The sequence below is a fragment of the Fusarium musae genome, chromosome 9 (assembly GCF_019915245.1).
Source record: "Fusarium musae strain F31 chromosome 9, whole genome shotgun sequence".
In the NCBI taxonomy this organism is placed as follows: Eukaryota; Fungi; Ascomycota; class Sordariomycetes; order Hypocreales; family Nectriaceae; genus Fusarium; species Fusarium musae.
The window spans coordinates 211,223-225,309 of record NC_058395.1 but is presented as its reverse complement, the minus strand read 5'-3'; the positions used below and the strand labels follow the sequence as shown (position 1 = coordinate 225,309).

Here is a 14,087-nt window from a genome sequence, read left to right as displayed (position 1 = left end):
CGCATGTCTAGGCTATCGAACAATAATTCCATCAATAGTCCCTCGCTTGTGGCTAGCTGAGGTTGGATCTATGCATGCTTCAGCCAAGCAAAGGTGCTCAGGTTATCGGAAGCAGGTCATTCCAGCTTCACAGGACGGGCTTGGCAATCCCTTTGCAAGACCACCCCATTCAAAAAGATATTGTAAGACAAAAGCGTGGAACTAGTTAGGCATTGTTGACAAGAATAGGCAACATGCGGCCGGCACAGCCAGCCACAACGGTATCACAGTGGCCTAGAACTAGAGTGGTCTCGGTTATCCCGCCTGTAACTTCCGTTATTTGTCGAGCTAGTTAGGGTCCTTGCGTTTGCAACCCATGCTACACGGTAGTTCCTTGGCAAGAAGCAATATTTGACACACTAGTAGGAGAAACCCCTGCCATCCATTGCAAACTGTGATAAGTCATAAATGATGTTATGTTTTTCAGTGTGGCCTTCATGCTATCTCTTTCCAAAACTGAGCTATGTAATATAATGATGCTTTAAGAAATAATTATTCTGAGCGTAGATGAGCAAAGATGGGCTCTGTACTCTTAAGCATAACCCTCTGACAACAAAGCAACCGCCCGCGACTCGCTAAGGCCTAGGCTTGCAGCTATTCCTGGATTGTCATGCGCAAGGGTTGACAGCTACCATCAATCATCACAAGCGCCGGGTAGAGCGGGGTAGCGAGACAAGTCAGACGATTATTGATTTCTTCAGCTCTAGAGCGGCCCGCCCCGGTGTGGAGCCTTTGGCCTGAAAGAAGCTATTAATAAGAAAGGTTACTGTATCTCTTTATATAAGTTAAAAAGTATTAGTTTCTAAAAGTAAAGATATATAATAAATAATAGTATTTATAAAATATAAATTTATAATAAATATTTTTATTATAATTTAATAAAAAATATAAATATTAATATTAATAATTTTATTAAATTACTATTAATATTACTATTTATTGCCTTAATATTATTTAGTATTTTATAAGATAAATAGTTATATTAATTTTAAATATAATATATAAGTTTATTTAGATAGTAATTATAAAATCTAAAGTATTTATTAAAGTATTTACTATAAAAAGAATATAAAAAGTAATAAGAATATCCTTATATAAAATAGCAAGTTATATTACTACTAATATTTATATAGGTAATAGTACTACTATAAGAAGTACCAGTAGTATTAGGAATAGTAATAGGGGATATAGAGCAAGCTTTAATAACTCGCATATTCTTTAAACAGTTAAGGTGTATCAGTATAAAGAGCGTTAATTGTATGTATCGTAGCTCACTTATTAATCATAACCGCATTACCAATACATACAAAGCCAATGCGAATGGTGAACACCATGAATCACAGTTAGCAACCAGTGCAAAGTGAAGCGCTAACATATTCATTACTCGTAACGATGAATCATAAGGATAAACAACAACTCATGCTTCTTTCCAAATCGCTTCTTAGTCCAGATACCAGTCCATCACTCCAGTCCATAATTGCTAATGCCTTTGTATCACACCTAATACTTATATCGCCAGCCACGCTCGACACCAGAGTTAGGAGTCCATCCCTCCTGCTCATCAAGCTTCTTGTTGAGCTTCTGAGCCCTCCATCGAACAAGGAAAGCCGAGAGAACAGTCAAGGCACAGCCGAGAAGGAGAAGACCACCAGCCATGCGGTAGAAAGGCTCCTGGCTTCGGGGATAGAAGTAAGGGCTGAACCAGTGGCTAACCTGGCTGATGCAGTTGGCGATGGCGATAAGAGCGGCCTTCTTGGCACGAGGAGCAGGGACGACGGTGGTTTCCCAGGAGAGTTGCAAGTTGAGACCGTTGTAGGTACCGCAGACGAGGAGCACGATACCGACGTATCGAGCGGCGACGTTGATGGTGCCGATGAGGATACCGCAGCCGGCTGCTGAGAGGATAATAGGGATGACGATATGATATGTTGATTCCATGAAGTGGCCGCAAGACCAGGCGATGAGACAGGCGGAGATGTAGGCGAGGGCGTAGGGAGGAGCCTGGATGAGGTAGGTGGTCATCTTGTTGAAGCCAAAGGTGTTCATGATCTAAAGATGTTAGTAGGGAACAGAAATAGTGGCTTGGGTTTACTTACAGAAGGCAGGAAATCCTTGAAGCTCTGAGCAGTGACTAGGGCAAAGTGCATGAGGCAGAAGTACCAGGTGAAGGGATCCTTGACAGCGTCACGAACACCATCCCAAGTACCACCAACCTTCTCATCGATACCACCGTTGGAAACGAGAATTCGGTACTGAGCCATCTCACGCTCTTGCTCATCGAGGAACTTGGTGTCGTTGGGCCAAGACGGGAGAACGAAGAAAGAGACGACAGCAACGATGATGGAGACGATACCCTCAATGAGGAAGAACCATTGCCAAGCGTGCAAGCCAGCGATTCCATCCATATGCTCCAGAATACCAGCAGCCAAGAAACCAGAGATGATGTTGGAGATGGTGTTACCAGCGTGCCAGATAGCCATGCGGAAGGGCGATTCCTCCTTGGTGTACCAAGACGAAGTCATGAGCGTCAGACCAGGGAAGAACGGGGCCTCCATCAAACCAATGAAGAAGCGAACGACACAGAATCCAACACCATTGGTCATGGCGGGCATGCAGATTGTACCCGCACTCCACATGAGCATGATGGTAGGCAGGAAGAACTTGGGGTTCGTCTTGGCCATGAGGAGATTACCGGGCAATTGACCAATGAGGTAGCCGACGTAGAAAGTCGAAATACCCGCGTTCCAAACGGTATCAGTCATGCCAAGATCTTCCTGCAGACCAGCGAGTCGAGCGTTGGAGACGTTGATGCGATCGAGGTAGCTAAGCTCACCGTTAGTCTTGGCCGTCTTGGTTAATGTAGGGGTTGGCTTACTTCATCAAGAACATGAGGGTGACACAAGGCATCATATGCCAATCAACCTTACTGCGAACTTTTTTGTTCAACGCATCCATCTGCGTCTGCGAGAGATCCCGCAGGAGCGGGAAACGAGCTTGGATCTCAATGGGGGGAACATGTCCGACTGGCGAAGAGATGGCGTTCTCAACAGCCGCGACCTCTGCCTTCTCATCGAAGCGGTCCTCGTTGTGAGAGGCGGTCTCGTTGTTCTGCGAAACAGTCATGCTGGGCAAAACTCTTGGTTTCCAAGACTTAAGTGGATAGCTGGGTGGAACTGGACTGGAGAACCAAGAAGTGATGATGAGTCTGGGCAAGAAAGAGAAAAATCTGGGGTAGGATCTCCCAAGACTTTTATACACAGCTTGGCAGGATTCTCGTCATGTTGTTTGCTGCTGAGCGAGCGAGTCTGGGTGAAATGGCGAGTCAGCCGTGCGGAACTGGGAAAATTCATCGGCGGGCCCCTCGTAGCGTTATCCCCATTAAGGTTACGCATAACCTTAACTTAGTCTTGGCAAGACGCGGAGAACCCATGTAACTACGGTCTCGAAGCTGCTTTGCGGGGGGACAGCAGAGGATGTCATTTGTTCCCGCGGGAATCTGCTATGCCAAGGCCTTCCCGGTGACTCTTCTCCCCCACGGGGGAATGGAGAGAGGTAATTGTCGGTTAATGATCGCGGATGATGCCCGGGGTTTGGGCTGAAGTTGGGGAAGGCCGATGAACCCTGGGCGTTGCGTTTGCGTTGCAGTCAAGTGACTCCAGTTTTCCACAGACCAAGTTTTCGGTTAGGTGAAAGGGGTGCGGGGAAGTCCGAGGGTTGGAATAGATTGGTCTGGGGTAGAGACGGTCTGGCATGACATGTTGCTGACGATCGCCGTTGAGGACCCGGATATGCCTCGGTGATCGGCATGAGTTTACGGTTATGTTTAAGCTTGTACGATGGATCTGATAAACATAGATTACGGTTATACGATAAGATACGGAGAGAATGAATTAATTGCATAGTGAAGTCGTGTCAGTAAAGGTCATCTGTACGCATATCAATACCGCCAAGTTATATGAAGCATTTACGGAAAAACTTCAAAAGTTATAGTGCGAAATGGATATAGAATATTGGAAAAATCGTCTATGAATGATACATGAAATCGTTTTAATGCCATAAGCTAATACTCCGACCCAAACTTCCCGTAATGACCCAAAACACAAAACACTCCAATGCACTCTACTTCTTCATCCCCATCAACAAGCCCGCAATATTCTCATACGCCGTGAAGACAATACCACCACTAAGAATCAACCGTCCCAAGCGCATAGTACTTCCACTCCAGAATGCTCTCACGCCTCCATCACGCAGAACCTGCTGCACAGCCTCGCCCATACCAATACCCTTGGCAGACTGCGACCTCGTCTTGATGGTATCAAAAGGCTGTGTAGCGTAGACTGTGATGACACCGGCGATAGCACCGATGCCGAATGTAACGAAGGGGTTCTTGCCGTCGGACTTGAATGTGTCTTTTAGGATGTTGTAGGAGCCCATGCGGACTCCGGATGTGGCTGATTGTTTGAGGGTGGTGGACATGAGACCGCGGTAGATTTCTCGGACGCCGCGCTCAACTGCTATTGTGCGCAGAGCGTGGAAGCCGCCGTTGAGACGCTTGTTCCCTGAGCGGGCATCATCAATACTGTGATTTGTCAGTACACAACTCCCTATTCAGCGGAAGACGGGCGACTTACAGAGCAGTCTTGATTCGTTCTGTAGGTGTGACGACAGTGACACTCTCGACAGCACCGGCAATCATACCAGCGAGGATATTTGATCCCGCTGAGTGCTTCCCATTGGCATCTGCTAATTGAGCCTTTACGGTATCAAAAGAGAGGAAGCGAACACCAGCTTTGGCAGCAGTTCCCTGATATCATTAGATCAAATCTGTTAACTCGTTTAAGAAAGGATACTCACAACAATCAATGAAGAGCATCCAGTGTAAATTGCGCGGATGCCATCTGAACGGACTGTTTGGCCAATGACGGCAAATGGAGATTTGGAGACGACTACTCCAGCGGGTGCTTGGCGGGCACTCAGCTGCGCTACTGTCTTTGCCCACTCAAAAGGGTACTAAGCTTGTTAACACTCAATCCTCTACTCCCAGACCGTAAAAGAAACTCACTGTGATTGTGGCCTCAACACCACCTGCAACAGCACCAGCAGCAAGTGAAATACCAGGAGTGATCTTCTTCTTCTGCGCAGGTGCTGTCTGTGCTACAGCCTGCTTAGGCAGCGCAGGCTTAGCGATAGGTTGTGTCGTAGCGATGGCGTCCATTTTGGGGGTAACTCGGTGAATCCAGGTGAGAAGAAACGGTCAAGACTTGGCACTGATGACAAACGGAGAGAAGTAAATAAATAGCGAACCAACAAATTAAACAGCATCTACTAACATTTAAAAGGATAGTCGCGGTTTAATAATAGCAGACTGAAGCCACGGGTTGAGGCTCACGGGTAAACGAGACTGAAAAGTGAAGGGAAGAAAACGGAGAAAATTCAACGCTTTGCCCTTTGGGGTCTACGACCCACGGATCAACAGTGGATCCGGGTGGAATTGATCAGCTCAGCTTTCTTCCCGTCTCTTCCCGTGTCTTCACAATCTTCCCTTTTTTCCCTTCCCACGCCCAAGGCTAAAGCACAGAGCGTAACGTAACGATGCCCGCAGAGTCCACGCCTACCCGCGTCCGCAGGCGTGCCACAGAAGCATGCACATTCTGCCGCAAAAGAAAAGTGAGACCTACTTACCCCTCCCTCCCTTACCCCAGTTCCCCCTCACATACTGGTACATGGTATGGTCAGACCGTCAGAGGTAGGCAAGTGAGTTCCCGCGGGACTAACAGTACAACCCTAGATCAAGTGTAACGGCCAGAAGCCAAAGTGTATCAACTGCCAGACATACGAGAAAGACTGCGTCTACGAGCCCGTCCCTGATGTCACCAAAGCAGCAGGCCGCCAGCGCCATCAGCGCACAAAGACCCGTAGCGTCAAAGCACGCACGGAATCACCCGCCCGCCAGACAAGCGCCCCCGCAGCCTCGTCAAACGGCGACAGCAGTGAGGCAGCGAGTAGTCAGCAGGCGGTAACGACAACAACAACACGCGATGGAGCACAACCTCGCCACCAATCCTGGGATCCTTCACCGCGGCCCATGGATTCAGGCGTCGCGAGAGTCGTTGTCCTCGCGAACGGTGAATCGACGTATCATGGACGCACCAGCGCCCTTTTTGAGGACAATGCGCAGGAGAGACCTGTTGAGCAGGAGGTGCAGCCGCGGATGCCGGATCATTGGGTAGAGCGTGGTCTTATCGCTGAGGCAGCTAAGCAGCGTGGGTACTTCACTTATACTTGTAGTTTCTTTTTTTGTTAAGCGGTGTATGAAACTAATGTGTTTTGTGTGAGATAGGGCAACTGGAGGAGATCCATTTCGCTAAGGGGCAGCTTGACTTTGACGGCGTCGATCCCGACCTGGGGATGCATCTCCTCTCACTGCACTGGAACCGCCAACACCACTCATTCCTCATCACGTACCGTCCCGCCTTCATGCGGGACATGGCATGCGGCGGGCCATATTTCTCCAAGCTGCTCCTCAACGCTATATACTTTGGTTCATCAAAGTTTAGTCCAAGACTTGAAGTACGCAAGGACGCTAATGATGTTAGGACTGCGGGATGGCGGTATCGTGAGAGGGTGAGGGAGTTGGTGGGAGGGTCGTTGGACAGGAGCGATATCACGACGATTCAGGCGCTGCTTGTCATGACGAATTCGTTGTTTGCGCTGGGTGATGAGAGGAGTGCGGCGTGGTTGTATGCTGGGCTGGCGTTTCGGATGCTGATTGATTTGGGGCTGCATGTTGACTTGACGAATTCGCATCAGTTCTCTGATGAGGATCTTGAGATACGACGGCGTGTGTTTTGGGGAGCTTTTGGTAAGTACATCCAGCGGTAGTATCAACAGGTACTAACATGAACAGTGGTCGATAAGATTCAGAGTCTGTATCAAGGCCGTCCCGTCACTCTTAAAGAAAACGACGCAATGGTTCCGATAAAGTTCATCGATACATACTCTGAGCTCGAATTCTGGCAACCTTTTGCATACTCGACGTCAAAGAACAATTATGCTGGTTCACCTGCTTACAGTATCTCAACATTCACTGCGCTCTGCAAGTTGTCTATCGTCATGAGCGATGTCATGAGCACCATATACACCGTTCGAACAACAGACCAAAGTCCAGCTGAGCTGTCAAAAGTGTTGGATAAGCTTCAGAAGAAGTTACGAGATTGGCATACCGCTTTACCCGATCATCTCAAGCCTGAAGTTGCGAATGCGCCTGATGCTACAATTCCTCCTCCTCACGTTCTCAGTCTTCAGTGAGTCTTGAATCTCCAGAAACCCATACTTCGTTACTGACATTCTAGTGCAATGTACCACGTCCTCGTCATCCTCCTCCATCGCCCCTTCGTCGCAGACGGTCATCTCTACAACACATTCCGCTCCATATCCGTCGACTCAGTAATCAAATGCTCAGCCGCCGCCTCCAGCATCTGCAGTCTTCTACGCGCCTACCACCGCGCCTTCTCCGTCCGCCGCGCCCCCTATCTAATCTCCTACGCAACATACGTCGCCGCAACAATCCACTGCCGCATCGCCGCCAAAAACGGCAAAGGCTCCGCTGCCTACGTCAACTTAATGACATGCCTCGCCGTGTTCAAAGAAAACCAAGAGACTAATTCCGCAGTGCAAAAAGCCGCTGTTATTATCCACAGGCTCATGAGCAAGTACGGCGTTGTCGTCGATGATATTCCTGATGACGCGCTTGAAGCTGAGCCGGCGACTAAGTCGCGTGATCAACAGGCTCAACAGCAGCAGCAGCGGGTGCAAGCGCAGATTGGGTATGAAGGGCTAGAGAACACGGGGAGCGCACAGACGGAAACGTCGCCAAATCAGGAAATGCAACCTGTCGAATTGAGCGGTAGCGCGGTGCCGTCGCCGGGTTCAGACTGGATCAACATCGATGGCATCATACAGAGCTTCCTGCGCGAAGGCGACTTGAACGGCAGCAGCAGCGAGCCAACCATGTACGGGCAGTACCCCCAGAAAATACCTCAGGTCGACGGGGAGCACTATCTCCACACATCGACGGCGGGTCAACAGCCTGTCTACTTCCCCCAGGGGTTTCCCGCGGGAGGCCTGAACAGTTTTGCTCCCGTGCCTGGGGCTGGGGACATTGAGGGTGGGAATTCATGGCAGCAGACGAGTTTCTGGCCGGCGAATCAGGATGCTGCGTTTTTGGAGGATCCGATTTTCGGGTTTAATGGGTCGAGTACGGGTGAGTTTCAGTTCATGGGGAGATGAGACTTCGCCACTCTTCCCGCTTGATTTTTTATTCCCGCGGGACACTTTTATGTGAGACGGGGCAGACGGGAGGCCAGGAACTCGTCTCCCACGGCATCTCCAGTTTTTCTTCCCTGCTAGAATCACTCGGAGTGTTATTCCCCGGCATCGCCAATGCCGAGCTCAATTACATTACGAGCGAAAAATGGCATTTCCATGGCGAAACCACGAGTTATTTAACTCTTGCCATTTCGTTACCCTCCCAGTCTCGATCACGTAATTTGCAATCAATACTCAATTCACAATGGCTATCGAAATCGAAACTCCCCAGGAACACTATCCTACCCGCCACGCCCTGTCCTGCGTGCTGATGCGCGCAGGGACATCAAAGGGCCTCTTCATCCACCGCAAAGACCTCCCCGAGAAGGAATCCGAATGGGGTCCACATCTCATCTCAGCACTGGGCTCGCGAAACAACGATGCAAAGCAGGTTGACGGCGTCGGCGGTGGTTCATCTACTACCTCAAAGGTCGCTGTGATTTCGCTGTCGAACCGTGAAGATGCCGACGTTGACTTTACTTTTGTTCAAGTCGCTGTTGGTAAAGAATCGGTGGATTTCTCAGGAAACTGTGGAAATATGAGTTCGGGTGTTGGACCTTTCGCTGTTCAGGAGAGGCTTGTCACACCAAAGCCGGGACAGACGGAGATTGATGTTAGGATCTTCAACACCAACACGAGCAGAATCATTGTCGAGACTGTTGAGTTGGATCGCAACGGTGACTTTAAGGAGGACGGTGATTTTATCATTCCTGGTGTTAAATCACCCGGCAGTGAAGTCAAGTGCTCTTTCGTCGATCCCGCCGGTAGCATGGCGGGAAGCTTGTTCCCCTCTGGTCAGAAGCAGCAGTGGCTTAACGTCGACCCTTCATCATTATTACCTGAGATGGCACCCTTTCAGATCCGAACTACTCTCATCGACGCTGCGAACCCGTTCGTCATGATCAGCGCAGCAGATTTCACAGCCATCCTCGGCGCCAATGCTGCACCAGAGACACAGCACGCTTTAGTTGAAGCAATTCGATGTCAAGGCGCTGTAGACATGGGTTTGGCAACAAGCACAAAGGTCGCTGGTCTAACACGCGGTACACCCAAGATCGCACTTCTCTCTTCACCTACACACCGCGCCAACTCAAAGACTCCCGATATCTACGTGCAGTCCTACTCTATGGGTCTTCCCCACCCAACACTCCAACTCACTGGCGCAGTTTGCTTAGGATCAGCTGTTAGTATCCAGGGTACTATCGCCGCAGACCTATCAGCTACACCTATTACCGACGGTCCTCCTACGCCTGAGCGTACACCATCACCTGATATGCAGGGAGAGAGGAAGGATATTGCGAATACAAGACAAATTATTATTGAGCATAGCAAGGGTACCATTCCTGTTCTTGTTAAGAAGAATGGCGAGGATGGCATCGAGAGCTGTGCTGTTTCGCGAACAGCGAGAAGGCTTTTTGAGGGACGGGTTTGTTATTACTTGTAAGGATTAAATAGTCACGGCGTTTGTTAGAGCATGTATGATATCACGTCAATTGAGTCACGATTTGAACGATGAATTGCTTATGTTGAGTTTAAACTATCTGTGACTTCCATCCTCCTGATGCCTCGAAGAGCTTTCCTACTGCTTGACTCACTGCTAGAAGCTTTCTGTCGTGATACCTTGGTGCAACGAGGGATAGACCAATGGGCATTCCGTTCTCACCAGCAAATCCGGGGATGTTGATAACGGGATTATGCAGTGCCTAGAGATAGGTCAGTCAAAGCAGGTTCCATGGGAAATGGTATTATACATACTGTCCAGATCAAATTGAATGCAGCACTTCCAGTAGTTTCAATACCCTTCGGTGCCTCATCCGGCACACTCGGCACCAACACAGCATCATACTTACCCAACATCTCATCCACAACAGGTCTCGCCGCTGCAATCTCATCAAAAGCCTTGATCTGCGCAGCTCTAGAAATCTTGAGCCGGTTCTCAACATGTCCAACCAACTGATCTGCTATTTTAGTCTCATCAACCCTATACTCAGGCAGAAAGGCTGTTCTTCCATCGGTGTTGAAGACAATGGAGTGCCATTTCGGTAAGTCTTGCAGATGTTGGGGAAACTCAATCTCGTCAACTGTGGCGCCGCTTGATCGGAGGAGTTCGACGGCTTTATCCATTGCCTTGATAAGACCGGGGCCAGCTTGGGGCCAGACCATTGTTTTGCATATCGCGTACTTGCCGCTATTGACGGAATACTCTTGGTTGGGCGACTCATCATCTTCCAATGCGAATACATCAGCGAGCAAGTTTAGATCCTCCACGGTCCTCGCATAAATGCCAATAGTATCAAGAATCAACGAGAATACTTTCTGCCCTTCCCTCGAGATCGAGTTCCATGTCGGTTTGAATCCGTAGATACCATTAAAAGAGGCAGGGCGGATGGTACTTCCTCCGGTCTGTGTTCCCAGACTGATGGGAGCCTGGAAGTCTGCTACTACTGCTCCAGATCCCGATGATGAACCTCCAGGTGTGCGGGAACTGTCGTGTGGGTTTGTGGTTTGAGGTCCTTGGGTAGTAGCTGCGAATTCAGTCGTGGTCGTCTTTCCTAGGATGAGCGCTCCGGCTTTGCGGAGGATGATGATGCTGGCTGCGTCGACTTGGGGTGCATCGTCTTTGTAGATGGGTGAGTTGAACTGCGTTGGCATATCTGACATGTCACAGTTAGCTAATCAATATTTTGCCTGGTTTCCTCTGGTTACTTACCCTTTGTGTAGATGACATCCTTAACCGCAATCGCAACACCATGTAAAGGTCCCCGTTCTTCCTTGGGCACAGCGTCCAGTTTCCTAGCTTGTTCAAGCACTTGGCCAGGGTTCAAGTAAGCCCACGCCTTCACAATCGGATCTCGCTCTTTGATGCGTCCCAAGAGCGACTGCGCATACTCCTCTACCGTCAGCTGGCCATCTCGGATCTTGGCGGCTACATCAGTTGCCGAGAGTTGATACGGTTGGATCAGCATGATGAATAACGTCAAACTGCTCTTGTTGAAAGTAATTCAGACGATTGAAGACTATCTCACGAAGATACTGTTCTTATGGAGGATGACATAATGCCTCAAAGGCCTGACGGGTAATTATTCCCGGGACCGGCTTCCGATCGGCTTACTAGTCTTATCAGCTTATCAGCGGTCGGTATATTTGCATCCGATGCGGAGAGATGGGTCCGGCGAACGAACTTGGCCAACGGAGATAAGCTGACGGGACGGGAACTCTTCTTAGCGCTTCCGTGAAGCTTTTGCTAAGCGAGACCCTTGATGAAGCTTCATGGAAGACACAGAGGTAGACTTGGAAGACAGAGCAAAACATCCCTCTCTTAGTAAGGCTCAGACATGGTTCACAAGGGCAGCATCAGGAACATGCTCAGTTGCTTGAAAGAGTGTGAGAGCCATTATTAATACTAACTATCGGGCACTGTCAACGAAGCCATGTGACTTAATTCGGCATTTACGATCTATGTCCAGTCCATTGCTCACAGCGACGAATCGTCTGCCTTTGCATTCACCTCCCCGACAGTCTTATCCGCAGAAGGTGATTCCTGAGCATAGATGACCTGTCCCTCCCTCTCGTCCTCATAGAAGCCCTCTCTACCATCCTTAGCCAGCCATTCCCAAGTCTTGGCCGTTGCGCGACCAGCAGGGAAGACACGGATGTTGACGAACTGAACGCCGATAGTGTAGACAACCCCAGCAGTGACGAATGTAAGAAGCCAGCCCATCATGTACATGTACCGCGATGCATCAGAAAGTAGATGAGGCTGGTATTGTCCAACGAGACCAGGCAAGCCCATGGTAGTTCCTCCGATCCAGGCAAAGCAGCCAACCCAATTGACACCAGACCAGAAGTGGTAGAGGCCATGCTTGCTTCCGTCGTAGCAAGATGGGACGTGGATGTTGCCTTTCCGGACGTAGAAGTAGTCAACGATGATGACAGCGCACAAAGGCGCCATGAAGATGTTGTAACTACCAAGGAACGACAAGAAAGCTTGCGCATTCGCCATAAGCTTCCAAGGTACAACACAAATTCCCAGGATGGCGCAGACAATCTGCCCTCTTCGGATAGTGAGCCATCTCGGGAAGAGACCAGTCATATCAGACCCAAAAGGAATCGAGTTGGCGCCAAAGTTGGTCGCAAAGACACCCAGCAGAAAAGCCAGCGCCAGGAAGAAGACTCCAGCACGAGCACCCGCATTCCAATGATGATCAAGAATAGAGTCAAGTAAATCCCAAATATTCCAATACGCCTCTCCATAAACAGTCTGCATAGACGCTGTCGACGCAAGACCAAGGAAGAAGACGATGACGGAGGATACAAAGACGCTAACGCCCTGAAGAGGGCCTGCATCGCGTGTCTTTTGGCAATATCGCGCTAGATCAGGCTGATTAACCAACATGGGCGATAATCCACCCATGATGACGTTGATACCAGACATGATACTCCAGCCGAGAGGAGTCGTAGACGCAGCGGCCTCTGCTTCTTTGGACGTCATGTTCATGCCGTTCAAGCCGCCGCCGTTGGCCATACACCATCCGAAGATGGCGAATGCGGCGATGGGCATGGTGAAGCCTTTTACTGTGAAGACGTAGTGGATGTTTCTAGGATGAACCCACATCTGCAAACATTAGCATTGTTGGTCAATGAGGGGCTTTAGGGGTACGCACAAATGGGAACTGCATTAGCCAAACGAGGAAGAAAGCCAGAAGGACCTTTGAGGAGATGTCGGCGTTTTCGCTGAGGGTGTTGGTGAAGTTTTGCCAGGAGCTGCCGAATATACAGCGGAGCATTACTGAGAGGATCGATCCGCCGTAGAAGGTTTGGATTCTGTGTTGTTGTTAGTATTGATAACGGTGTGTTGGGGGAGGGGGAGATACGTACCCGTACCAGACGATGCAGACGATGGCTCGGATGAAGATGAAGAAGTATGCGCCATACATTCCCATGCTAGATCGAGCGAGGACGGGACTAGTTGTTGCATTAGTGTATGTGCAGAAGGTGGACGAGTGTAGGTTACTTACAAACCAATATGGTATTGGACACCGGGCCTGGCCATGCAGATGACTACCAGCGATGCGAGCAATGCGCCCAGAACACACGAGACGAACGATTGCTGCCAGGTCTATTCCCAAGTCAGTTTCGTCACAGCTGCAGTATCAATCAAGAATTGTGTACTTACCAATCCAACAGCAATGAGCGATGAACCAGTGTTCCATCCTGTAAGACTAAACTGATTGGAGAACCAGTACAGCGGCAAATTATACCTTGACTAATCAGTAAACTAAACAAATAATCCCTTCGATGGATAATTGACTCACCATGTCCAGTTCCGATGCTCTGGTGGTGTCGGTTCAAGATCTTTATTAGACCATCGCTCATTACCAACTCTCATCTGACCATCCGCCGTATCAGATGTCTTGACAAAGTTGACAAAAGCTTCTTTTGATCGAAATGGAGCTGTGAGCTCACTCCGAGATGGGATGTTAACCATGATTGAGATACCTTCGTTTCTTTGTCGTGATGCCTCAGTCTCTCAAGCTGTTGAACAATGCCACTTCAATGGTGTATAAAATTGGGATCTTGTTTATTCATATCTAATATCCAGCCTTACATCATGATCCCCAATCTCCTCTCCCAAGCCTTAGCTGCTGTAGAGTCACAGCGTCTATCAGTACTCCATCGGG

The 14,087-nt window shown here is 49.2% G+C and overlaps 6 protein-coding genes across 6 annotated transcripts; 2 read left to right on the top strand and 4 right to left on the bottom strand.

Moving 5' to 3' along the window:
- Window positions 1-1,539: 1,539 nt before the first annotated feature.
- On the bottom strand, window positions 1,540-3,162 carry J7337_011319 (uncharacterized protein; the record flags this gene model as incomplete). The annotated part of the gene is made up of 3 exons (XM_044828868.1): window positions 1,540-2,088; window positions 2,136-2,862; window positions 2,915-3,162. 3 exons carry the CDS (start codon window positions 3,160-3,162, stop codon window positions 1,540-1,542), a joined length of 1,524 nt encoding a protein of 507 aa, XP_044675543.1.
- A 996-nt stretch (window positions 3,163-4,158) lies between these two features.
- On the bottom strand, window positions 4,159-5,254 carry J7337_011318 (uncharacterized protein; the record flags this gene model as incomplete). The annotated part of the gene is made up of 4 exons (XM_044828867.1): window positions 4,159-4,618; window positions 4,671-4,843; window positions 4,894-5,049; window positions 5,102-5,254. The coding sequence occupies 4 exons, from the start codon at window positions 5,252-5,254 to the stop codon at window positions 4,159-4,161; spliced, it is 942 nt and encodes a 313-aa protein (XP_044675542.1).
- Window positions 5,255-5,631: 377 nt separating this feature from the next.
- J7337_011317 (uncharacterized protein) lies at window positions 5,632-8,328 on the top strand (the record flags this gene model as incomplete). The annotated part of the gene is made up of 5 exons (XM_044828866.1): window positions 5,632-5,706; window positions 5,828-6,323; window positions 6,380-6,901; window positions 6,947-7,343; window positions 7,392-8,328. 5 exons carry the CDS (start codon window positions 5,632-5,634, stop codon window positions 8,326-8,328), a joined length of 2,427 nt encoding a protein of 808 aa, XP_044675541.1.
- Window positions 8,329-8,611: 283 nt separating this feature from the next.
- On the top strand, window positions 8,612-9,850 carry J7337_011316 (uncharacterized protein; the record flags this gene model as incomplete). Its single annotated transcript, XM_044828865.1, has 1 exon — window positions 8,612-9,850. The coding sequence occupies one exon, from the start codon at window positions 8,612-8,614 to the stop codon at window positions 9,848-9,850; it is 1,239 nt and encodes a 412-aa protein (XP_044675540.1).
- An 88-nt stretch (window positions 9,851-9,938) lies between these two features.
- J7337_011315 (uncharacterized protein) lies at window positions 9,939-11,372 on the bottom strand (the record flags this gene model as incomplete). Its single annotated transcript, XM_044828864.1, has 3 exons — window positions 9,939-10,109; window positions 10,162-11,060; window positions 11,117-11,372. The coding sequence occupies 3 exons, from the start codon at window positions 11,370-11,372 to the stop codon at window positions 9,939-9,941; spliced, it is 1,326 nt and encodes a 441-aa protein (XP_044675539.1).
- A 509-nt stretch (window positions 11,373-11,881) lies between these two features.
- Window positions 11,882-13,894, bottom strand: J7337_011314 (uncharacterized protein; the record flags this gene model as incomplete). Its single annotated transcript, XM_044828863.1, has 6 exons — window positions 11,882-13,021; window positions 13,071-13,230; window positions 13,285-13,371; window positions 13,425-13,525; window positions 13,583-13,628; window positions 13,722-13,894. The coding sequence occupies 6 exons, from the start codon at window positions 13,892-13,894 to the stop codon at window positions 11,882-11,884; spliced, it is 1,707 nt and encodes a 568-aa protein (XP_044675538.1).
- Between the last annotated feature and the right edge of the window lie 193 nt (window positions 13,895-14,087).